Source organism: Cynocephalus volans, chromosome 3, assembly GCF_027409185.1.
Source record: "Cynocephalus volans isolate mCynVol1 chromosome 3, mCynVol1.pri, whole genome shotgun sequence".
In the NCBI taxonomy this organism is placed as follows: Eukaryota; Metazoa; Chordata; class Mammalia; order Dermoptera; family Cynocephalidae; genus Cynocephalus; species Cynocephalus volans.
The window spans coordinates 57,611,371-57,638,222 of record NC_084462.1 but is presented as its reverse complement, the minus strand read 5'-3'; the positions used below and the strand labels follow the sequence as shown (position 1 = coordinate 57,638,222).

The 26,852-nt window shown below is 44.3% G+C and overlaps 1 protein-coding gene across 1 annotated transcript in view; it reads right to left on the bottom strand.

The window, feature by feature from the left end:
- The window catches only part of PDE8A (phosphodiesterase 8A), a 159,491-nt gene extending 145,110 nt beyond the window's left edge, over positions 1–14,381 (bottom strand). The window contains exon 1 of the mRNA XM_063088669.1: positions 13,496–14,381. Coding sequence (XP_062944739.1) covers positions 13,496–13,696 — 201 coding nt within the window. The 5' untranslated portion in view covers positions 13,697–14,381. The remainder of the gene's footprint in view (positions 1–13,495) is intronic.
- Positions 14,382–26,852: the final 12,471 nt, after the last annotated feature.

Here is a 26,852-nt window from a genome sequence, read left to right as displayed (position 1 = left end):
TTGTACTTTCCAAAACCATTTCCCACTAAGAGGAACCAGGACGCCTTGGAGAAAGGGCCCTGGGAAAAGGTCAGTACAGGTTGAGCCTGGGACCATAAGTTGTGCTTTCAAAGATTAATAGGATCATGTCGAAAAGATACAGGATTCAATTGGACAGAGCCACAACCAGCCAAAAGTATTACAATTTCAGTCTTTAAAAAAAAAAAAAAACAACTGTAATAGATCCATACATATCCAACCAATGCAAATCCATGTGTCCATAGTGAAATCCAGAAAAAAAAATCTTTACCATTTGAGGCAACAACTTCTTTACTATTAAAATTGTTAAAGGAAAAAATAAGCATTTAATTTATCCTGTCCTTCCAATAGGAACTATATTTTATAGCAATTGAACAGCCGCAATTGATGAGGGATACTTTTACTTTACCAAAGACCACCAACTACTACATATAGAAAAGTATCTGAATTAGTAAACATCATTCATTAACTCTAATCAGAATTGTTATTTTAGATAAGGATTATCAGTTAGTGCTAAAAAAAAATTTTAAAAAGGCCTTAGGTGAATGAATAGTCCATAGTGAATTGAACATTTGTATAGTGCCAAATGCCACACAGATCACTTTCTGGTCATATGAGAGGAACCTAAGCCAATAGTGGAGAGATCAGACTTTCATCATCCCAACCCAGTGGTCAACCTGAGCATTTGTAATCATGGCTCAATTAGATATTGCGTGTCTTCTAATGTGATTCATGAATCACCAATAATGTATTCTAACAAAATATTTAACTAGAATCCATTTTATATACAACTTCCAGTTTACAGGAAATATGGCAGATAGAGAGAAAGCTAAATGACAAAAAAGCAAGTTGGGACCCAATTGGACAGGCCTCTTTAACAAGTCGGTGTCTTAAAAAAAAAGAAGGGGAAAGAGATGTGCTAGACTAAAAGAAATGTAAGGATCATAAACATATGTAATGCAGGGGACATTTCTGGGATCATAAGCAGATATTGGTACAGTATGATATAGATATTAGATAAGATTTTTTAAATTACTGAAATGGAAATGTGCAGATTATTGGCTGAGAAAAGTATATTGCAAAACAGTACATACTTAAAGCAGCTCCTCAAAAAATTAAAAACAGTATTACTGATCTAGCAATTCCACTTCTAGGTGTATATCTAAAAGAATTGAAAGCAAGGACTTGTTCATAGCAGCATTGTTCACAACACCCAAAAGGTGGAAGCAACCCAACTGTCCATCAATAGATGAATGGATAAACAAAATGTGGGATATACATACAACGGAATAGTATTCAGCCTTAAAAAGAAAGGAAATTCTGACACATGCTATAACATGAATGAGGGCATTATGCTAAGTGAAATAAGCCAGTCACAAAAGGATAAACACTGCAGGATTCCACTTACATGACATACCTAGACTAGTCAAATTCATAGACAGAAAGTAGAATGGTGGTTTCCATGGACAGGGAGGAAGGAATGAAGAGTTATTGACTTTTTTGGTTTTTTGTTTTTCATTATGAGTTATTTTTAATGGATAGGGAATTTCAGTTTTGGAAGAGAACAAGTTCCGGAGATGGATGGTGGTGATGGCTGCACAACAACGTGAATGGACTTAACGCTACTGAACTGTACAGTTAAAAATGGTTAAAATCATAAATTTATGTTATGTATATTTTACCACAATTTTTAGAAAAGTATGTACTACGTGATCTAATTTCAGTGAAAAAATGCACATATATATATATATATATATATATACACACACGCACACGCACACACACATAGAAAAAAATCGGGGCGTATACATACTAACGTTGCAATAAATGTTCTCAGTGTTGAAAACCACATTTCGGCATTTGCTAATTTTCTACAATGCACATATACTGTTTCTACAATAAAAGATGATATTTTATAGATCAAACACAAACACAAATGAAGAAGACTGCTAGATTTGATTTCATAAATATACAATGTCTGCAATTTTAAAAATAACACATCCAATAAAAAGAAAAAGAGACTTGAGGAAAAAAATATTTACAATAAGCATGAGAGATCAAAACTTCACTGCTAAACATATTAAAAAGATTTGATAAATAAAATATTTAAAACTCTAAAACCCAAATAGAGAAACAGGGAACAGATATAAACAATAATTCACAGAAGTGGAAGTTCGAGGGTCCAAAACATGCCTGGAGGGAAAAAGGATAATAAACAATAAATGAAATAAATTCAAGCTAAAATACCAATAAAATATCACCCTCTCACAATCAGATTGCTCAAAGCATCATAAGCACACTCATATGCTCCTATGAGATGAAAATTTGATCACTTTAATATGTATCATGAGCTTGTAAAGGTTAATAGTCATAATACTATAAACTCCTGATACATGAAACAGACGAATCTCAAAAACATAATGCTGAATGAAAGAAGAATTACAGAAAAGAGTACAAATGGTATAATTTCACTTATGTGAAGTTCTACAACAAACAAAACTAGTCTACGGTGGGGAAAAAATTAGAAGAGTGGTTGAAAAGGTGATGGGGAGAGACTGCCTGGCAAGTGGCATGACAGAATTTTCTGGGTTGATGATGTTTTATACCTTGATAGAGGTTTGGATTATACAGATATATGTATGCATTTGTCGAAACTCAGCAAATGTACACTTATTTGTGCATTTCACTGTATGTAAATTTTACCTCAAAAGAAAAAAAATTCTAAACAAATTCTGAACTCTAATTAATGATATGTATGCTGAAGTATTTAAGGGGAAGTGTACTGACATCTGCAATTACTTTAAAATGCATCGAAGAAAAAGAAGATGACAGAAGGATATATGTGATAAAGCAAGCACGGTAAAATGCTAATGTAAAATACAATGTTACACTGTGAAATTCCTTAAAGATTGCTGTATGTTTGAGGTTTTTCATTAAAAAATGTTTTAAAAAACACTAAAAAATAGGGCTGGCCAGTTAGCTCAGTTGATTAGAGTGTGGTGCAGATAACACCAAGGTCCAGGGTTTGATCCCTGTTACCAGCCAGTCACAGACACACAGACACACACACACACACACACAAAAAAAACAAACTGAGAAATAGTGAACAGCCACAAGGCAGCCTTCTGGAATCCTGAAAATGTTCTGCCTTTATTTGAGTGGTGGTTACATGGGGGCATACATCAGTAAAAATTCATCAAGCTGTATGTACACTTAAAGATTTTGTACACTTTGCTGACTGCACTTATACCTCAATAAAAAATGTTTTAAATAAATAACAATTAGAATAGGACTTTAAAGTATGTATAATTAATATCCTCAAAGAGATAAGGGAGTTTGCTGCAACCATAAAACATGAATAAGCAGTTACGAAAAAAGAACAAACCATAAATCTTGAACACAGAACCCGTCAAATTTAAGAGAGGTGAGTAGACACTGAGGAATGAATTGTGACCTAAAAGGCAAAGCTAAAAAGTCCTCCCAGAAAATAATACAAAGAGGGAAAGTAAAGAAAAGCGAAGAAATATGGAGGACAAATCAAAATGTGTCTAAATCCTCTAACACTTGGAAGGAATTGTAAAAGAGGAGAAATGAGAGAATGGAAAGGGGACAACATTTGAAGGAATAATAGCTAGATGTTTCCTAGAACTAAAGAACAAAACTGTTTAAAAATAAAAACATAGTTTTTAAACATAAAAATAAAATAGTTTTTAATTATAGTTATTTAAAGCAATCTACATGGATAGAAGGAAACATACCACCATTTTATGAGAAGTTATCTCCTGATTGTGTAATTTAAGTGATTGCTCAATTTAAGTGATCCTTGTTCTTTTCTGTATTTTTCAACTTTTCTACAATGACATGACTTCTACAATGAGGAAAAGTAAAAGTTTACTTTTATAAAATGAACCCAGAACCAAAAGATGAGAAAGGCTTTTTAAAAAACTCCTTAACTTCTCTTTCCTCTGGCTTCTATCCTGTATTATTATAATGAACCTGTACCATAAACTTGGACAAGTCATTCAATCTCTTTAAATTTCTGCTTCTTAAGTCTTAAACAGAGAAAATGAAATCTCTCCTTTTTACCTCACGGGGTTTGGGGAACATCAAATTAAATGAAGTACAAAAATAGCATTTGGTAAACCATGAAGCACTGTACAAATTGTGGCATGTTATCGCAATCCTTCTAAGATGGTAAACCCCAACCTCTGAGTCACCTTCTACTCCTTCCCACAACCCCCCAAAATCCAATCTGTCCCCAGCCTGTCAGTTTTTTCTTTGTTCATTGCCTCCGTTCCCAAACCACCACACTAAGTTCATTATACCTGATCATACCTTGTGCCTGAACCACCACAGTAGGCCCGGGGATAGTTTCTCACCTCTAGCTTTCCCTCACCCCACCCACTGCAATTTCTGCCTGAAACTTAATCTTCAAAAAATATGTTTGTTGGGGGGAGGCGGAAAAAAAGTTTGTCCTATAACTACCCTGCTGAAAATAAAAAGCCTTTGGGAGTTCTCTTGGGTTTATAGGATGGACCTCCCTCCTATCCCTGCTCGGTCTCCTCAGTCTGCAGAACCAGCCAGCACCACCCATCCCCATCCCCATACCCTTTCCCACTTTCAACTTATTCAGGTCCTTCCAGTGTTCTTAGCCTTGATCAAACCCCTCTTCCCTTTGCCTCTCTGTGCCTCATGACCAATCCAGATCAGCTCCTGCCTCTTCTTTAAACATCCACTCCATCTCTCAGGACACTATCATCACTTCCAGGTCAGAGACTTACCCCACCTTTCCAGAAAGGACTAATTGTTCCCTGAGGGCAGGGCCTAGTATATCCCTCCTATATCCTCTATGCTAGACATTCAAACTAACCTGTTGAAGCCCTTAAAATAAACTTTCTTTGCCCAATTGAATTTTATAGTAATTATTTATTTGGTTTTCTTTACAGTTTTAACACCTATGTGTATGTATATATTATGTATATTCCTACACAACATATTGTTTAGTTATTAAACTTTAAATAAAAAGAATTGTACTTTATAAATTCTATAACTTCTTCCTTCTTTCAACATTAAGTTTTTGATATCTAGGTTGATACCTGTAGCTATAACCCATTCATTTTCACAGCTGTAAAATATTCCTTTCTTTGAGAATATCAAAAGTTGTTTGTCCATTATGTTGTCTATGGACATTTGGGTTTTATAGGAAAGCAATGCTGCTATGAACATTCTAGTACATGTTTCTAGGAAAGATGTGTAAGAGTTTCTAGGAGTGAAATTGCTAGGTCACAGTCACATATACAACTCTAGTTGGTAAGTTTAGCAAGTAGATAGCAATGGTTTTCCCCAGTGGTCGAACCAATTTACATTTCTAACTACAGTGTTGAGAAGCCTCAAAATTTGTGAGCCTTCTAAATGTTTGCCAATTTGGTGGGTATAAAATGCTATTTCATTTTGGTTCTAATTTGCATTTCCACAATAAAATTGAATATCTTTTCACAGATTTATTAGCCATTTGGTTTCCTCTTTAGTGACATGCCTAAGTCTTTGCCCATTTTTCTTATTTACTTGTAGGAGTTCTATATATATTTTGAATAATAATCCTTTATTGGTATTATGCATTGCAAATACCTTTTTCTAGTCTGTGGCTTTCCTTTTCATTCTCTTTTGATGAGAAGTTCCTTATTTTAACATAGTTGAATTTATCAACTCTTTCCTTTGCCTGTGTAAACTCAATAAGTTCTTCTTTACCCAAAGGTCATGACAATATTTATATTTCCTTATATTAAAAAATTGTTAAAGTAAAAACTTCAAAAAGAAAGCCATACAAATGATCGATAAGCACATGAAAAAGTATTCAAAATCATTAGCCATCAAGGACATGCAAACCAAAACTACAATGAGATACCACCACACACCCTCCAGAATAGCTAAAATTAGAAGACTGACAACACCAAATTTTGGCAAGGATGTGGAGCAAGCAAACTTTTATTATATATTGTTGGCATGAGTGTAATACTGTATAACCATTTGGGGAAAAGGACAAACAATTTCTTAAAAAACCAAACATATACCTATTCTATAACCTAGCAATTTCACTTCTTGTTACTTACCCAAGAGAAATGAAAGCACATGTCCCACAAAATAACTTATACTAGAATATTCATAGTAGAAATTAGTCATAATAGACAAGAATTAGAAACTGCCCTAGTATCCATCAACAAGAGAATAGATAAGTGGGGCTGGCCTGTGGCTCACTCAGGAGAGTGTGTGTTGATAACACCAAGGCCACGGGTTCAGATCCCTATATAGGGATGGCCGGTTCACTCACTCGCTGAGCGTGGTGCTGACAACAAGGGTTAAGATCCCCTTACTGGTCATCTTTTTGAAAAAAAAAGACAATAGATAAGTGAATTGTGATTTATTCATATAACAGAATAATACTACTTAGCAAGAAAAATGTACTGACTCATGCAACAGATGAATCTCAAAAACATTATGCTGAGTGAAATAAGCCTTACAGAAAATAATAATACATACTTTAAGATTCTATTTATATGAAGTCTAGAATAGGCAAAAATAATTTATAATGGAAAAAAATCAGAACGCTGGCTGCCAGGGGCTGAGGGCAGAAATGAATGGGAAAGGGGCACAAGAGAACTTTTGGGGGTGATGGTTATATTGTGTATCTTGATAGAGATTTGTGTTACAAAGGTATATACATTTGTCAAAACTCATTAATGGTACACGTAAGATTTGTACATTTTACTCCATATAATTTTACCTTAAAAAAAAAAAGAGGAAACAAATTGTGAACTCTAGTAAATGATACACACACTGAAGGGTTTAGGGTTCAGTATACTGATGTGTGGAACTTACTTTGAAATGTGTCCAAAGGTAAAATGGACTGGTGGATGGATAAAGGGGTACAGAGATATATGATAAAGAAAATATATGAAAATGTTAATTGCAGAATCTAGGTGGTAGGTGTATGGGTGCATAATTCTCTCAACCTTGCTGTATGTTTCAAATTTTTCACAATAAAATTTTAGGGAAAAAACAAAAATATATAAACAATGAGATTTGTATTATCAAATAAAGATAGATATATCTGAGCCAAGTTTGCCTTTGAGAAAGGCGATTATAAGAAAACGATCAATCCTTACATGTGATAGTGCCTTGCAGTTTACGAAACTTTCACAAATATTTCTGATCCTCACCAGAACCCAAGTATTCTAGCCTCATTTTATACTTGAGAAAATTTAGGATCAGGACTTGCCAAATATCACACAGCCAATGCCTGATAGAGCTGAACCTAAAATGTGTGACTTCCAGCTTCTCTTCCTGAACTCTTTCAAAAACACCTCACTGGGGAGCTGCCATCAACCCCAAGCACTTGAAGACAACATGGAAACTGCTATGTGCCACCAGCCCTTTGGGTTGTCCCATGAGCAGAGTAAGATGAGCTGAAGCAGCTGCTGTACTCACTAGTAGGATACAAAAGAGACACACAGAGACAGTGAAAGAGGATAAGTTCAACAGACCAAAGACGTATTTCCAACCCACACAGAATAAAGGCATGGGCAAGCCCCTCACCACCAAGTTTTTTGAGGTCATGTCAAAGTTCAAGGAAATTTGCGACATCCTTTCTGTCAGTATGGATGGGCAAACTACACATAATACCCGTAGCTAAAAACTGCAGCACCACACTTGTCAAAACAGCTCTCTGACATGATGTTCCACCACTCTTCTTACCAAACAGAGCAGAACAAAAGTAGAGCAGAAGGAGGAGACCCAGGAACATTGCTCAACCCTAACACAGCCAAAATTAGAGGCAAAACTTTACCAATCACCCCCTAGATTAATCACTGGCTTAAGGGTATTTTGGCTTTTTGTTAAAACACATACAACACACCCCAACAATTTTTGTTAAATTTAAACAACATGAGATTGACTTGGGGAACATGAATAAAAACCCTTCCAGCCTTAGAGACTGGTTTTTTTAATCCAAATATTTACCAAGTATGCTAAGCTCTTTCGGAACTGTAACTAAGCTAAGACACAGTCCTTGCCCTCAAGCAGCCTATAATCCAGCAGAAGTCTCAAGATAGAAATCCTCAACCCATATTAGTCACAGGGGAAGGTGCCAGGAGCAGAGAAAGGAGCGCAAGCCCAGCAGGGGCTCAAGGAAGCTTTCAGCTGGGCCTTAAATAACTCTGGGAGGATTACAGAACTGGGAGGGAAGAACACTCTAGGCAAAGGTCAACGGAAAGAACGAGCGCCTGGGAGCTCCTGGTTAAGGAAAGCTGCCTGTTGCCTGAGCAGGAGGAAGCGGAAGGGAAAGAGACATCTGAGGGATACCCTGCCAACTCATTTCAGACAGCAGAGGACAAATTGGAGGGCACCACAAGATGGCTGACTTCAGGAGTTAACTGGGACAATGCTGAAAATGGTTGCAACTTGCACAAACACAGGAACCTAAGGTAGGGCTGTAACCAACTTCCTCAGTAAGTCAAGACTTAGCAAAATCCTGATAATGCAAGTTCCAGGTGCCTGCTTAAAACCCACGTGACCTGAGACACCTGTAGCCTAGCAGAAGGCCAGGGAATGGAAGATATTATGGACATAGGCAGTAAACAGAGAAACAACACAGGGACTGAGAGCCAGAAACAATGAGTTTAAATCCCAGCATAATTGTATGGCCTTGGGTAAGTTTCTAACCTCTGGTGCCTTATCTGCAAAAGGGAAATGATACCAGCCACCTCACAGGATTCCAAGGATTAAATAAGATAACATGTGTAAGGCACCTACTGCAGTGTTCGCAACATAGAGAGCATTCAAAAAGTGGTTGGCATTACTAATATGAATAGTCTGTGCTCTAAGATCTTCAAAGTCCATTGCTTCCTACCGCCTCACTGTACTGAGAAACCAGGCTGAATCCACTGACCTTGAGCAAGACTGAGGGCTTACTCATATCCTAAGTATCTCTCTCTCTGTTCTTTGATTTTTCTGTCACTGTTTTAATTTTTTAAAATATTCTGTCTAAGGCATTTTAAGTTATTCTGAGATGTCTGCCTCACCCTGTGGCCTCACATAATGAACCTTCCCCTATTTAAGAACCCAATCCAAATGGGCAAGCCACCCAAGGGAAAACCAGTGTCATAAGCCACTTCACAGGGAACATTTGTGCCAGAAGGGACCACAGGCCCCATGATAACCCTCGCTTCAGCAAGGAGAGGGTCAAGGCTGGTCTGAGGCAGGTCTAAACTCACAGAATTGTGACATGATGTCTATCTTAAGAATCATACTTAAAGTAATGGTGGTAATGATATTAAGCACTAAAAAACATATGATACAAATATTTTATGTATATAATACATAAAATTATTTTATAAATTATAAAATTATAGGAATTAAAGAAAATGCAAAAAGAAATATCTCAATAGGTAGGCCTGGCAAGATAATAAGATTGTGTATACCAAAAGGCATAAAAACACGATGAAGGAATTCACCATCCCTGAGTTCCAGAGATAAATTACAGTTACTTATTACAGGAGGAGAAAGTTAGGTCTCATTTTCTGAACTGCACTTTCAGAGGGAAACTTTTAGTAGTTCCATATAATCTAACAAGGGTCAAAGACCCCTAGTGGAGGGGGAAAAAAAAATCAGTCAGGTCATACACAAAGAGAAAATTGCTTTTGTTTAGGCAAATATAAAAATTTGATTAATCCACTTTGTAAATTAAAAGGAGGCAACAAATTTTATTCCATAGCTAAGAAATCACTACACTTTGGTTGACCAGTTTGGCCAGTTTTGTGGAGGAAAAAAGGCTGGCAGGAAAAAGTAAGGAAGACTGGGAAGAGGGAGGGAAAGGTGGTAAAAAAATAAGAGAAAATCAGATGGAGGAAAAGAGAATGACAGAAGCAAAGGGAAATAGCAAAGGGGAGAGTCTGAGAGGATTCTGAGTGAGTGCTGAAGGCAGTAACACTTGGTTAGGGGTTAGTGAGCAGCCACACTATTATCTGTCACCTGTCATGTACTGCCCACCCAGCTACACTAATCCTCAAATCTTTATAGGGAAATCTCTTCTCAACAGGGTGGAAATAGATTATTCCCTGGGCACAATGTTCTGAAAAGCAATAACCAGAGATTTCCACAAAACCAAATCCAAACTTTATAGCCTCCAATCTAGTTAAAACTGGTTTCTATATCTCTTTTATATGGGCTGAGTGGATTTTCCACTTCTACAGCCTGGTTCACACAATTCTCTAATTCAACAAATGTTTATGGAAGGCCTACTGTGCATGAGGCCTGGGGGATATAGTGGTGAACAAAACAGAAGTGACTGCTACCTCCCAGGGCTGATTAGTGAGAGGTGGGGGAGCGGGGGAGGGTATCAATCATTAGTAATGCATCGGGTGCTTGCAAAAAAGGGAGGGAGGGTTGAGCATAGGGTCTCCTCTAACACTCCTCCCCTACAGGCAAATCTTTCAAGGGCAACTCAAACCCTAGCTAATGAAAGGGGAAACCGGGTAAATCCAAAGGCTGACAGAAAATATTGAAATGTTACAGTTAAAGCTCACACTGATTAAAAATAAACAAAACTGTAAGTGTTCAAACTGAACACAGCATTCATTATCTGTAACCACATAGACTATAACTCCTGCAATGAATAAACAGCCAGAGAGTATTTTTAGTAAAACTTAAATAAGTTCATACAGACAGCCCAGCCTAATGTATTACAAGGTCCTAAAGTGCCTTTGGAATCATTAAGAAGCAAATTACTTTTGTTGAGTTTTACTGTTAAGTATATTTCTCATACTTTGAATATTGGTATCTTATGCAAGGAATCAGGTCTTAACATATGGCCTGCCTAAGAGATAGCGCAAGAGGGCTCCATAATCAAACAAGTTTAGGATATGCTGCACACTTTAAACACCATTTAGAGATTCACAGGGTATTTTAAGAAATTAAGTTCTCTGACACATCCTACATGAAAGAACTCTGCTGAACCTAGTCTGACCCAACATTTTCCAAACCTATTTGACCATGGAACTCTTTTTTCATGTAATATTTAATAATAGTCCACAAATCACTCCACAGAATACATGTGGAATACACTACGGTGTAGGAAAACACACTGCTTAATTAATCTGAAAATACAATTAATTATCAATCTCCCAACCACTCTGATGAACTGGTATTTTCTATATGCTATAGGCATGTAAAAAGTTCTCCCAATCAATTTGTTGTTGAAATTTACTCAAAAATATGCTGACACTGCATTTTAAGAATGTTTTTAATGAATTAAAATTGGATCCTAAGATAATATAAAGAAAATCAGGTTAATTGTATAATAATTTGACTTTGCTAAATTGCTAGTTTATCTTCCCTAAATGTGTATTTCTGAATTTCCAGAGTATATTTATCTTAATCTTAAAAGATTAATTCAAAAAATATTTAACTCAAAAAAAAAATTGCTGATATTTACCTCTGCTCTATTACCTGAAATGCCTAAATACAAATATCTGTAACTGACATGTGGTATCATGTACAGTTCATAAATAACAAGTATGGGGGTATTATTTCTGTAGTTGTATTGCTATTTATAATTGGACTCCTGCTCTGAAAAAACTAATATTATCTGAAAGCCTATATTGGAGACTTTATAGAATCAAATTCCAGTGACTGAAAAACTTTCATCATTGTTAACAAAAAAATTAATGCAACAAATACTTATTTAGCACCTACTATATGCATGCCACAGGATTAGGCTCTGTAAGGATAAATGCATTTTCTGGGCCCCAACCCAAGACAATGGTCTACCAATGGGGCAAAATATTTGAAGAAGAGACTCTTAGAAACCCAGGGACCTACTCATACAGGCACTGTGGATAGCAGACCAGCAAGATGCTGCACTGGAGAGGCTTACAAGATACCTACGTGAATTTTAGGACATCCAGCCTGGCACAAAAAAGCCTGTAAGACACAAGTGCCTCTTACTAAAAGGTCTACTTTGGTAACCTAAGAGTTTAATATTAGTTAATGCAGAATTACCATTGTTAGATTTCAGTCAAAAACTTGAAAGCTATTAAAGTTTGTATATTCAACTTCACTTGTGTGATTTTTTTTATTTTCCAAAGCCAGTTAAGTAGCCTTAACATATATAAGCTTTATATGGATAATAAGAGGACCTTGGGTTAACAGTCTAAATCATTATAGATTTCTTCAAAGGATCTATAGGAGAAAGAATTCAATTTCTGATAATCATAACAAAGCTGAATTTTGATTTAAGGTACCGCAGGGGTGGGGAAATCACTTCAACCATGTTATAAAACACTGAAGATGATTTTTCCCTTTCATATAGAAAAAGTATGTTGACTGCTAGAAATTTAAGACAGAATATAGATCAAACTCTCTCCCAAACTTAGGAGGTTTAGCAGTCCTCAGTAAGCAAGAATATCAAGAAAATTTTGCAAACGAAACTTTAAAAAATTGGTAGTAATAAAGAGGGATGATATTCAAAAATCTGCAGCCATACACACCAGTTTAATAAAACGTAAACCAACGTATGCGTTCCAGATCTGAAATTTCAAATCAGAAAACTGGAAAGCAGCTGCTGTGTGCCTTAATGAACTTTTCTTTCTTTCTTTCTTTTTTTCCCCCCTTTCCTTTAGAAATCTTTAACAAAGACTAAACCCAGAAACGCTGACAAAACATAAGCCAAGGCAACACGCACTGGAGAAGACATGCAATTTTTTTTAAAAAGTCACAAAATGTCCCAGTAAGACTGCTTAACTTTGTTCAGCTGAATGCTTCAAAAATCGCGTTTCGGATAGTATTATCTAATTACATATGCTTTAAATACAACATGTACGTTAATAAACGTGACCCTCAAATATATGTGCAATGAAGCAAAACTGATATTGTTCCAAATTACATTTTAATAGTCCCAAAGAAAATGGAAAATTGCAACTGCATGTGCAAAGCTGACAGAGGGAAAACAGGGTGGTAGGGTCCAGTACCATGGCTTCGCAGGGCCAGTCGCCCTTCCCTTTCTACCAGGGGAACCAAAAAAACAAAGTTCACATTGATTTAACGTTTCAGAGGCGCGCCAGAATATCCCAGGGGTTCCCCGTAACGCGAGCTCTCTGAGAAGAAATTGATTCGAGTGCTTCGGTCAAGTTCACAGAGAGCCCTACGTTAGCGGCGTCGGAAGTCTCCAAGGAACGGACGCCGCGGCTCGGACGGCGTCCTACTCGCAACTCTTATGAATCAGGGTCCCGGGACCGAAGTCGGTCCTCCTCTGGGCGCCGCCCAGGTAGACCGGCGGCTGGCGGGCGTCAAAACCATCCAAAGCGGGGAGAGAGGGCACCGCGACCCGGGGGAAGCCCTGCCCGGCCCCTGCGGGAAGTTGCCGCCCGGCCGGGCCCGAGTTTCACCGCGGACCGGGAGCCCCCGCCCGCCCGGGGCCCCTTACCTTGCTGCCGCTGCAAGGCTCGGACTCCGCATGGCTGGCGCCGCGGGACCGGGGCGAGGCGGCCGTCTTCAGACCCCGTGAGAGGCGCGGCCCGCCGGACAACAGCGGCGGCGCCGCGGGGCCCGGCGCGTCCTCGGCCTCCTTGCCGCCGTGGTTCACAGACCGGCTCTCGGAAATGTGAATGCTCGGGGCGCAGCCCATGCTGGCAGCGGCGCCGCGGACACGCTGGCTGGCAGCCGCGATCCGGTCAGCAAACGGCCCGCCCGGCGCCTCGGGGCCGCCGCGGGCGCCGTGTCATCGCCGCCTGGGCGGGCGGCGGCGAGCGCGGGTCTCGCGTCAGGAAGTGCGGTCACCCCTTTTATCGCGGTGCGGGCGCGGCGGTGGTGGCGACAGTGGCGAGGGGGCGCTGGGGCGGGAGGCACTTCGCGGCCGCCCCTCCGAACATGCCCTTCCTGAGGCGGGAGCCGCCGCCGCCTCCCTCACATCGCCGCGCTCGCCTCGGCCGCGCCGCGCTTCCGGGCAATTTCGGGGGAGGAGATTTGCGCTCTCCCAACCCAGGAGCGGGTGAGACCGCGCCGCGCTAGAGACGCCTCCCTCGCCGTGAGGCGGCGGGACCCCCCGAAGGAGTGAGCTCTCCGCCGTGCCCGGGTCCACTCCGCGCCGTTAGTGCCGCCGCCTCCCTGGGCCCCGATTCCGTCTAGCTGTGGACACCCACGCCGCTCTGCCTGCTGGGCCGCCGCTCCCCGAAAGAGCGTCCCTGGGTCGAGCGCCGGTGGGAGGTGGGGAAAGCTAGCCTAGACGCTCAGGGGTTGACGGGTGGGGGCCGACGGAAGTCGGTCGGGACGGCCTGGCGGTGTCCGCCAGGATACGGAGAGGAGCACCTTGGCTCCTGCCGCGGCTGGGGCCGCGCCGTCGAGAAACGCGGAAGCGGCTGCGCGCACGCGGGAGTTGCGGGTGGCGCGACTCCGGCTCCGGCTCCGTCTCCGCGCCGGGTCTTGCCGGCAGCACGCCGCGCCCAGCCCCCAGCGGTGACCTCCAGCGGGTGCTGGCGTCAATGCAAAGCAGCTGGGGCGCCCGCCGCCTCCTTCGGGTGCCGCCCGCGACTGGGCATGCGCGGCCGCGACCGGAGGCGCGCTCTCCCCGGCTGCCCAGGGAAGGAAAGGGACTTGCCCAAGAACACGCAGCCACCTCCAGCCCGGGGCTACCAGAATCCAGACCGCCACGTTCGAATCCGAGCTTCGTAACTTGGCAGCTGCGTGACTCGGTCAGCACACTATGTCTGGGCTTCGGAGCTGTCAAAAAAAACAAGAGGGGGAGGCCGTGGGAGGATCTCCCTCCGGGGTGGTGGTGAGAAGTCACCGAGGAGATCGCACTCAAGGTCCCAGGCGGGTGGTGTCTGGGCGTTACTGCTGGGGGCCGCAGTCCACGTGCGCTCCCTCGCGTACCCTACCTAACCTGGCGCGCCACGCCTCGAGCTGCACCCGGGTCGGGGCGGTCGTGAAGCTACAGTTCGTGGCAGGCTGGGGGCGCCGTCTTTCTCTCAGCTTTATCAATGGACTAGTCGGGCATCCTAGACCCCAGACTCCCTGCGTACAGGAGCATAAGCAGAGGAAGGGCGTCCGCCGTGCAGGGCTGGGGCCCATAAGGACCCCAGACGCGCCGTCAGAACATCACCCCCCACACACCGTCACCAACTTGCTGTGTGACCTTGGGCGAGTCACTTCTGTTGCTGGGGCTCCTCGCACGTTATCTGGAAGGCGGCGCCCCTGAGTGTCCGGAGCGGGCCACCCTGGATCCCCGCCAGCTCCCCGCCCTCCCTGGGCTCCTGGAACGTAGAGACCCCGGCGCCACCGGCCCCTTCCTTTCCTCTCCCGCCGTCCACACCTTTCCTAGCGCGGCCCTTGGAGCGACCCTGAGAGGCGGCCGCTCCCGCCTCTGGCCCGGCTACTGGAAAGACCCGGAGGCGGGATCAGGCCTGGAGTCCCTGGTTCCGTTTTGGGACTATGGCACAGGCTCAGGTGCCGGATCCCCTGCGGCAGCCCTGGCGCCACTCTAGACGCGGTCTTCCGGGCCCGAGGTGCGCACCAGGCGGTTTCCCGACGGCGGCAGCGCAAAAAGGCCGGGTAACCCTAGGGCAGCTCTGTGAGATTCGCCCTTGTACCGGTCAAATTCGCCCGAACCACTGGCACGTGCCTCCATTAAGAAGTTTAAACACATTAAACAGTGATATTTATGCCTCTGCCGTACAAAAGTACCGCCGGCTCGATGAAGATGTCTTGAAAAACAGGAAAAGATTCTCCCGTTTAAATCTCCCGTTATTCCTCTGAGAGTTTTCTGCCTTTGATCTGCAATTTTAGAAGGTAATTTTTCCAGGTAGAAACAATCCCTGTCAATAAAAATCCCTGTAAATAAATTCGTGAAGAAAATATTTTGAACCACCACTGTGCATGGAAGTCTAACGCGTGCCCTCTCTCTTCTGCCCGCCCCGCTGAGAAGTCCGGCCTTGGTGACTCTGGGCGCTTGACCTTGCTGCCTCAGGGGCTCCAGGCCGCTCCTCTCACAGGCAGGACCTCGGCATCCCGCCTCCCCATGGAAACCCTGGAGGGTGGTGGGGACTAGAGCAGGGGGTACAGCTGGGAGGAAAAGCCCTTGTGCTCTGTGCCCCACTTTGCTGGGCTGTCTTCTGCCTTCCTGAGCTTGTCACTGGCTCTCTTCGTACCCAGAAAGCTGTGTTGACTAATTTCTAGCTCTGCAATATGGGAACCCTAGACTTAGAGACTAAAGCCAAAAACAATGCAGGAGCAGACAGGAAAAGTAGAAGTCATTTGCCTGCTTCCGGGGTCACAGAGTGACCACTTTTTCCCATACCCAGAACCTCAGCCTGGGACATTCCAGGAAGCCACAGGCCTTTCATCTCAGCTCCAACCACCTAACATTGATACCACCCCACCCCGCCTTCCTTGGCTATAACCTGCTCCCTGAGATCTCTGAACATTTCTCTATACAGTGGAATCAGAGTTTCACCAGGTCTCAGTGACAGTGGATGCAAAAGGGGTCTCATTGACAGAATTAACCCAAACCTCACTGGCATGTGCCACCTATTAACTCGTCCAGGGCTCCCAGGTCCCTGCAAAGAATCCCATCACTTGGAGGTGTCTGGGGAGTTCATGAACAAACTCAGTCCTCCTGGAAGGTAAGCACCCCACACCATGCCAGCCATGTATGAGCCTCATAGTTGTGTGGCACTAAGTACAGCATACTTCACCAGCAGCCCCAATCCATTTCACCCTGGTGTAGGGACCCCCAACCAGAGCTGCCTGACCTGCACAAGGCTCAGACTTATAGTTGAATGTCTACTTCAGTTCTTACTGCCAGGACTCAGACATGAGGTCAGTAGAGCTGGGAAAGGAGACAAACCAAAGGACCTAGGCCCAGCCTCTCTGCTGTCCCTCTGACTGCCATGGTTCTGTGGGTTACAGGTCAGTCTGTTCCCAGGAGATTCCTCAGTCCTCACAGCCCTCTCACCAGTTCATTAGAGGCTTAAAGACACCAGGTCCCACATAGCTTTGCTCATCCAAAATCCAAACCTACTTTGTTTCCACACCTCTTCTACTAAAGCTGATCCTTTATACAGCCAGTTCTCCCTCCTGGCTTTACTTCTTCTCCACCCAGGGTCAGCCATTCAAAGACTGTGCTACGGCACCCAGTTCCCGATGCCTCCACTCATCTTCCCCCACTGAACCGGGCTGGAGGCAGCCATAGGTGGGAGAGTTCGGCACCCTCAGGTCTGAATCCCAGCCCTGCTGTCTCCTAGAACTTGGGCTCCTGACTTCATCTCTCCAAGCCGCTTTCCTCCACTGTAAATCTAGGATTAATGACATCTACCTCACAGAGATTAAATGGGCTAACTGATGTCAAATGCCTAGAATAACCACTGAGCCCCTGTGGCTTAGCTTTCCACCTTCTCCTGGATCAACTCAATATCACCTTCCTCTAGTCCTGCGCCTAGTCTGCTGAAAACTATTGGAAGAAATGAAATTACCTGAGGATCAATATCCCTACAAAACTATGGCATCCAACTTCATCAGGATCTTTTCTCTAACTTTCAAAATTTTGTATGATGTTGGGCCGAGCCCGTGGCGCACTCGGGAGAGTGCGGCGCTGGGAGCACAGCGACGCTCCCGCTGCGGGTTCGGATCCTATATAGGAATGGCCGGTGCACTCACTGGCTGAGTACCGGTCATGAAAAAGACAAAAAAAAAAAAAAAAAAAAAATTTTGTATGATGTGATTTTTAAAAAATTGTTATTGTTTTTAAATTACACATTATATAATCCACGCATGAATACATTCTGGGAAAATAGTAAAGAATTTAAGCAAAAGTATATAAAATGTGCAAAGGCAAGGAAAGTCTCTTCCTTCTCCACTCCCTTCCTTCCTCAGAGGTAACCACTGTTAACAGTTTGTACTGTATGTTTTCACACCTGTTTCTATGTTAAACATAGTGTGTGCTTGCACACACACACGCGCCTGCGTGCACACACACACTCACATGCACAGCTGCTACAATATTACAGACAGGGCTACAGTGATCATCCTTCAGTGTAACTCTTTCTGTAGGATGGACTCCTAAAAGTGGAATTGCTTGAATGAAAGGAGGGAGAAAGACTGAAAAGGGGAACTCCCTAGACCCCCTCTCTGCTCCTAGATAAGAGGGGTCCAGCCAGCGCCAAATGCAAGGCCTCTCTTGGTCATCTTCTCCAGATTCATGGGCCTCCTTATCTTTATCTCTCTTGGCACTCCTAAGCCTTTAGTAAATAAAGTGTTTTTGAATCTTCCAGGCTTTCTCAAATAAGGGAGGGACTGGGTGACCAAAACTGTAAAGAAGGAGCAATGCCCCCTGGAGGCCAAAAGGACATTGTCGCCCTATGGGGACATTGTCGCCCTATTCAGGTGTGCACCTGCCTCTCCCTCTTCTATTTGACTCCAGACCTTGGTTCTTGTAGTCTACCTGGAGCCCTGGATTGACTCCTCCACTTCCAAGAAAGGGCTCTGTCCCTAGTGCCCATACCACATGCCCTGCTCCTTGGCTCTATCTACACTTTCCTGTTAGACAAGAAGGTCAAATCCTCTCTGACCTACTGATAAAATCTAGGATTCTTAATATTGCTGTCTTTGGTTGTAAATGTCAGAAACCCAACTCCATCTAGCTTTAGCAAAAGTAGGTTCTTAGGGGTTTAGAGGGGTTCACTTACCCAAAATACAGGAAGGGCAAGGTGAACTCAGCACCAGGGACCCAGATACCACCAAGTCTCTCTCACAGTCCTGACAACTTGACTGTCCAGACGAGGTTTTCTATGAGGATGAAATCGCCTTTGGGAGGTCCCAGTCTCCAGCTTCATAGCCACATGACTACACTGTTGGTTTTCACCATAGCAAGGAAGTCCCTTTTCCCAAGTTCTTACATGTAGTGTTCCAGGGGTTTTTGTCCCTACCCTGAGGGCTGGCTTCACTGGTGTATGACCTGTGCAGTCACAGGGCTCCATGCTTAGAAGGGTCCCACTCTTGGTTTAATGCTCTGATGTCACCATCTTGAAATTCTTAATAATTGTTAAACAAGGGTCCCACATCTTCATTTTACACTGGGTCCCACAAATGATGTAGCTGGTCCTGCCTACCACCCTCTAAAAAGCTCACTGTTCAGATGTGTGCAGGGGGAGAGGCAGTGCAGGAGTGTGGGGGACTAATGTGGTGGCCCAGGAGAAATTCCCAGGTTCTGCCCAGGCAGGTCATGCTGTTATCTAATAACGAGAGTCCTCTCCTTGTTCTGCCCTGGCCTAGCTCAGTCCTGGGTCTCACTCAGCTGGTCTTGGTGGGTGGGCCAGGCCTCAGAGACCATCTCCTCAGGAAACAGGTTGCATGGGGGTCCAGTGACATGCTGAGGTCACACAGCTGGGTGGGCAGAGCCAGAACACCCACGGCCCTTCAGCTCTTGGTCTTTCCCTGGGGATTTCCATCCCAATCTATACAGCCTCCCAACTGCCCAACCTGTGGCTCTCAGCCAGTTCCACCTGAAAAGCGCTTCTGGGGGCTGGGATCCCTGCTGGCCACTCCTCCTTGAGGGGAGGAGCAAGGGAGAAGTGTGGAGTCTCCTGGCCTGTAGGAGAGAGCAGTGTATCAGGACAGCCCCAGGATAGGCCCTGTGACAGCAATGATACCTACTAGCCTGACAGTGCCAGGTTCTCTGCCAAGCACTCCAAATGCGTCAGCTCATCTAATCTTCATAATGGCCCTGTAAGGTGGTTACTATTCTCTCTCCCACGCTTCCATTCCCCCCACCCCATTTTACAGATAAGGACACTGAGATTCTATAGAACCAGAGCTGATGCCAGTCTTTAATAAAACTCAATATCTATCCTTTACAAGGACTCTCTTAAAAGATAGAAGGATGCTTCTCTAATACAATGAAGTGTATTTATTTCCAGCTAAGAACCCTCAAGATATTTAATAGTGAAGCACTAGAACACTCCTCAGGGCTGGGACTCAGCAGGTCGACTTCTAAAGTGTCCCAAGGCCAAGGAACACCTCACTGACACATAACTAATGGAATCAGAAATAGTACAGAGGGCAACCACCATTGCTGCTATTATCTAATATTGTCTAAATGTTCTGAGAAGTGCAATGGGACATGACTTAGAAACTAGAGTACAGATATTGGGACTGGAGATAGCATTTATCAATAGTAGCAAGTGATATAGTTTTATTTCCAAAATGCTAGAGAATCAACTCAAAAGTTATTAAAGATTTCTCCACAATGGCCAGATTCAAAGTAAAAGAGGGATCTGTCATTGCTACTGTATACTAGAAATTACCAGTTAGAAAATACAATGACAAAAATCACAGGAAGTGCCAGGTACTATGTTGGTCCTTATATGGAACCCAAGTTTCCCCAGGCCTCACCTGGGATCATTGTAGTGGTCACAACCCACATTTTGCTGGCTCTTTCCGTACACTAATGTGGGCATCCAGCCTCCTGCAAATCTTCACCCAGTTATTTCTGGGAGTGTCTGAGGAGAGGTAGTGCAATCACCCCATCATTATCCCTGCCCCTGGTGTGGGTCCCATGTTAATGACTGGGCCCCAGGCACTGACTCCTGGTGCTGGGAAAGCTGAGGCCCCTGGAGTCCTCAGGGTGCTGAAGCTCCTCTAGGTTCTAGGCACAAATGGGGGGAAAGCACACCTACAGGGCAAACTGTGTCTCAGTTTGCCCATGACTTTTCTGGTTTTAACACTGAAAGTCCTGCATCCGGGAAGCCCCTTAGTCCTGGACAAACCAAGATGATTGAACACTCCACATTTCCTTCATTACCATCCTATCCACCCTCACCACCCCCGCCACACGCACACGCACGCACACACACACACACACACAAACACACACACACACAAACACATGATGTCCTACATTGTCTACTAGGCCCTGAAGCCACACTGTGCCCTGTGTCCTGCAGAGTTTATATCGGGGCAAGGAGCCCTTCCAGCTCTGTCTGCAGACTTTCTCTTGGGGACTCAGACTCACGCCCACACCGGGGCAGGACAAAGATGCCAGAGCCCTGCTGGCTTCCCCATTCTCCTCCCTCACACACCACACACGCTTCTTCCCACGCCTTCCACCACCCTGCCATTGCTCAGGCTGAACCTGGAGCTCACGCTTCACAGAAACATCCCATCTAAATCTCCCCAAAGCCTGCGATGTTTGTATGATTATCCTCACTTAATTGGAGAGGAAATGGAGACTCAGAAAGGTTAAGTACCTTGTCCGTGGTCACACAGCAGATGGCAGAATCAAGTTGCCAACTGTGGCCTATCTGACACCAAAGCCCAACGTGTCTCCATCATGCAAAAGCTTCCATGAAAATAAGCTTCGGCAATAATAAATTAAATACAGGAAACTGAGGAGACAAATATCACTGAGGCTTGAGAAGCAGAAAGTGAAACATAATATACCCCAGGGCAACTGAGGGCTGCTGCATTCTCAGGATAAATGTGAGGTAAAATGCAAAGTGGCACGCTCCTTACCAAAAGTATGTGGGGCTTTTTAAATGTCAGCCACAATGATCATGAATCACTCTTTTTAAAGCTCTTAATCCAAAGTAACCCTCCTTTTCTCCCTGGCTCCTCTCCTGATTCATCAAGTCCCTCTGCTGGCCTGAATCGCCCATCCCAAGTTCTGGGACCCAGGCCTACCAGGTCCCATGGGAAAATGGTCATTCTCTTCTCAGGGGAGGTATATCCTGTGTGAGTGTCTCCAAGCCTGCTTGCAGGGAAAGGAAGTCATTTCCTACTGTGATACACACTCAGCTTCTCGCATGTCACAAGGAGGGGGGAGATTCTGACCTAAGTGGCAGTGCAGCCGGAAGAGTCAGATTCTGACCCAAAGTCAGTGTAGCTAACAGTCTGGGCTTCATTACAGCCAGGGTCCCAGATTCATCCCTTCATGTACAGACTCTTTATTGAGCACCTAGCATGGGTAGGCACCAGGCTGGACACTGATGATACAGTGATGACAAAACAGCTGCTGCCTTCATGGAGCTCATAATCTGGTGCAGGAGGCAGACATCATTCAGCTTCACAAGAGTGTAATTATGAGCTGATGAATGCTGTGAAGCTGAGTGCAAGAGGCTGAGTGTGTATCACAGAAGGAAATGACTTCATCTTGGACGGTGGAGAGTGAGCACCGAGAAGGCTTCCCTGAATTGAGACATGAGTGAACAGTGTTTTTTTGTGCTTAGCACACACTCATCTTCCTTATAACTGTACCTCTGGAAAACCACAGTCACCCCTAGTATCAACTCACATTATTTGGGTAGGACACTTAATGTGTGCCACTTCCCTGGCCACAGCAATTGATTTAGAGATGGGCGCATGAGTCAATCCAGAGTTAATGAGTGTTGATGTCATCAATTGAGCCCTGATCAAGCCATATCTGAAGGCAGAACTGTGCTTGGGTTTGTCAGCTTTATCAACCAATAACTTCTGCTTTTGCTTAAGTCACTTTGAGTCTGGTTTTTGGTTTGTTGCAACCAAAAGTATTCTATCTGCTCTAGGAGGATGAATCAGAAGTAATGAGACAGATAAAAAAAATATGTATAGGAAAAAACATTCCAGGCAGAGGTAAGAGAAAGTACAAAGCACAAACTCTGAAATGGGAGGAAGGAGCAGGGTGTGTTCAGGAACTGAAAGAGGGCCAGGATGGCTAAAGAACAGAAAGCAGGGGGTAAATGACAAAAACGAGGTTGGAGAGATGGACAAGGGATAAAGTCAGATCGTGCAGGGCCTTGTCAGCCATGACGAGGACATGAGCCTTTAGTCTCAGAGTAATAAGAATTCACACTTAAGAAGAAAGTCTGAAGGAGGTGGCTCCAAGTCAAAGGGGAGAGTCCTGTGAGGAGTCCATCAGTCCCTAAGTAATGCAAGCATTGTTTGTGGACCAGATAAATAATGCCTCCCACAGAGCGAGAGATCCATTTTTCAAATGTATGTACATACCTTTGTATTTAATAAGTCATGAGGTCATTCAAAGGCGTGATTGAATTCATGGGAGCTTTTGTCATTTCACGTTTTGCTAGGTAGCTATCCTCCTAAGTCATGAAACTAGGAGGATAGCTACCATCATGTGGAAATCTGAGAATTTTTTGGAAGTCCAGAGAGGGTTCTAGTAAAAGATCTGTGAAATTCCCAACCGCCCCTAGAAGAGCGCAGTGGGACCCTGATGCAAGGGGAACTAGGAACTTGTTGCAAAGGCTGAGGCTAGAGACACTGAGCTGAATGACAATGGAGGTGATGACGATGATGATGGTAGTGAATAAAATTGCAGCTTCCATTTTTTGAGCTCTTCTATGCTGTTGGACACTGCGCTAAAGTCCTTTACAATAATTTTCTTCTTGAGCCTTCACAACACGCTCTGAGATGGGTGTATTAATATTCCTGTTCTACAGATAAGTAAACTAAGTCTCACAACAGGGAGGTGACTCGCCCAACGTCACAGAATAAGGACAAAAACCAGGCCTCTGTTAATCATCATCTTACATGTTTCTGTTCCACATATGATCTGTTGGGACCTCAGTTCATTCCCTTCCACCCCACTGCTCTGACCAGCTGGTTTCTAGATGGTTCAGCCAGTGGAGACATGGAAGAGATGAGAAGGCAGGAGGAAGGAGAAAGCTATTCTGGCTCTGGCAGCATCAGTGTCAGTGGCTCCAGCTGGGTTGGTGGCAGCAGTAGTGTGGAGTGGAGGTCAGCAGGTAGTACTTCTAGCAGCTCAGCAATGACATGTGTGGGCTTCTGGGCTACAGCAGCTTCCTGATCCCTGGGTAATGCCCTTGTGCTTTTGCGCCTCCAGCCCTTCCAACACCTTCGTAATCAATAACCTCTGTTAAAACTGCTCTGCTTGAAATATCTCGAGTGGTTTCCATTTTCCTGGCTAGCACTGCTTGATACAATTTCATTGACAGGGTGCCTGTTAGGGGTTGGTACTCTCACTAGAAGACGTTATCACTGCCAGTTGCTGCCAGGGTAGTCTGCTGCGATCAACGAACCAAAGATAAGGCCATGATGGCATTTATTTGAAGCTGCTGTCTGCCCTGAGAGCTCCTACCCACTGTGCCACAGAAACTTCTCCTGAGGGTTCTACTGGGGTTGGAGGCATACAAACTTCAAGGGCTTGAGTCAGCTCTAGAAAATTACATCACAGACTGGCCATGGACACAAGATGATTCTAGAGGGAAAAGTTTTTGCAGAGAATCAGATGTTTAGTTCCAGGCTTGAGATCATCTAGGCAAGGAGCAACAGGTTGAGATGCAATAGCTTGTCTAAAAGTCAGTACTGCATTCACCCCCTGACTGCTATCAATACCTGTGGGACTTGACTTGAATAAATCTGTCTCAACCTCAGGCCCCCATCGATAACAGGAAGAGCCAAGCTGTGGCAGTTTGTTTCTTACCCAACATCCATCGCCCCCTCACCTTCTACCCACTCTTCTTCCTGTGCTGTGTGGACCTTTCCCATGCCCAAGGGGTAAAGGTTGATTGGTTTCAGTCAACTGTAGTCATTCTTTTCTCCGTGTCAGGGATTGGTTTAGTCGTGGGCATGACACAACCCTGGTCAATGAGATGTATGGGGTGGTCTGGGGGATGGTATGGGGAGGGTTTTCTGGGAAAGTTTCCTAATTCTGAAAAAAGAAGAAAGATATCAAACCATTTTCTGCCTCTGGAATAGCAAGGCGAGAAAGTGATACCTGGAGCTGTTTCAGACATCTGGCTACCATGAGGGTCAGCCGCCAACACCTGAGGATGGATCAGTGGCAAGATGGAAAGAACCTGTGTCATTGCTGTAACCATAGAGCTGCTGGATGAGCCAACTCTGGCACCACCCAGCATCTGAACTCCTTGTTATGTGGTGTAATACATTGCTGTTGTTTAAGCTATCCTTAGCTTATCAGGATCCTCTGTTACCTGCAGCCAGAAGCATTCTACTTGACACATTAGGCCACCAGATGAATTCCTCTGTCCTTTTTACATCTAACATTTTGTGATTCATCTCTTCTCTTTTTAAAGAAGGAAACCAAGGCAAGGCAAGAGGGGGATTGTGGAAGGCCACACCACACATGTGTGGCAGAGCCAGGATCCCCAGTCTGCTGCATTCTCTCCCGCTATATCCCTTTGCCCAAGCCCCATATACAGTGATGGAGATTTTTGCTAAATAGTTCTTTTTCTTAAGAAATGCTTCATTTTCTCACTCACCTACAGCTTCTCTGAGTTGCATGAGAGTATGGGATTGGATGAACATGATCCTAGTTGCTTTTCCACCCTGCAGTCTGTCCCTCTGCCTGTGTGCTCTTGGGACCCAGAAGATTAAAGAAGTCTGAGTGGGGGGCAGGGCGCTGTCTCCCAGCTCCTAATTACCATGCTTGGTAGTGATACTGCTGCCAGCTCCTATGGACCACCCAGCTACTGGGCTCACAGCTGCAGCCGATGCAGAAGATCAGAAGGGGGTGAGTTCAAAAATATGAAAGCTGAAATGCAAAATCTTGCCAGTGCCCACATGAAGGCAACATAGAGCTCAGTGAATTCTGATTTTCTGGCCTATCTTTGGTAGGAGAGCAGACTTGTGTAAATTCAGTGTTCTCCTGGCTCATGAAAGCAACCTCAGAGATTCTCCTTGTTGCTGGCTGTCCAAGCAACACAGCCTGGGAATCTCTGCTAGAATTAGCCCAATCCCAACATTAAGCAGGGAATCTAAGAAAGGAGAAGGACTGTATCCCTCCACAAAGGCTCAGCCACAGAGTCAGCTGGGGAAGCTGGCAGAACCAGAGTCATATCATTACTGCAAGCATTCCTTCTTTCTTTTTAACTATGACTATGCACATAAAAGCCAGACTTTCTCTTCTCTCACAGTGCTTGTTCTTGGACCCTAGAAGACCAGGTCAGGTTTGTGAGGTTCAGAGTGAGAGTCACAGGGGGATGAGGGGGACACTTTCCCTCTTCCCTTTTCCAGGCTGACAGTCTGGGCTTACTCTTTGCTTTGGTTCCACGTCCAGAATCCAACTCTGGCTACCTTAAGCAAGAAAAAGGAATGTTGGGGAAGAATATTAGGATGCTCTGGGCTACAAGTAACACAATAACAACAGAACTTCTTATATCACATAATAAGAAGTCGGGCAACAAATGGTTCCCAAGATTGGTTCAGCAGCTCAGTGAGGCCATGGTGGCAGCAGCCTCCAAGATGGCACCACTGCTCCCCACCTCCTGGTGTTCACACCCTCATGTCGTCCCTCCCATGTTAAGAAGGTGGGCCCGTGTAACCATTAGGACACTGCAGAAATGAGAGATTTGACTTTGGGATAGCTCATAGAAGACACTGTGGCTTCCACCTTGCTCTCTCCCTTGGATCAGTCACTCTGGAGGAAGCCAGCTGCCATTTCATGAAGACATTCAAGCAGCTCCATGGAGAGGCTCATGCAGAGAGGAACTGAGGCCTCCTGCCAACAGTCTTGTGAGGTGGTCATCTTGAAAGTGGATCTTCCAGCCCCAGTCCCATCTTCAGATGATGGCAGGCCTGACCAAAAGCTTGCTGCAACCTCGGGAGAGACCCTGAGCCAGATGACCAGCTAAGCCATGTCAAACTAGGAGTTGAACTGAGTTTTTGATCCCACCCTCATGACATCCATGAAGCAGGCTTTATTATTACCAATGCTTCAGAAGAGCAAACTGAAGCACAACCAGGAAGTGGCAGAGATGGGAGACAACAAAGCTCTCTCTTTAAGGGTCAGATTTGGAGAGATGGCCCAGCTCTGCTTA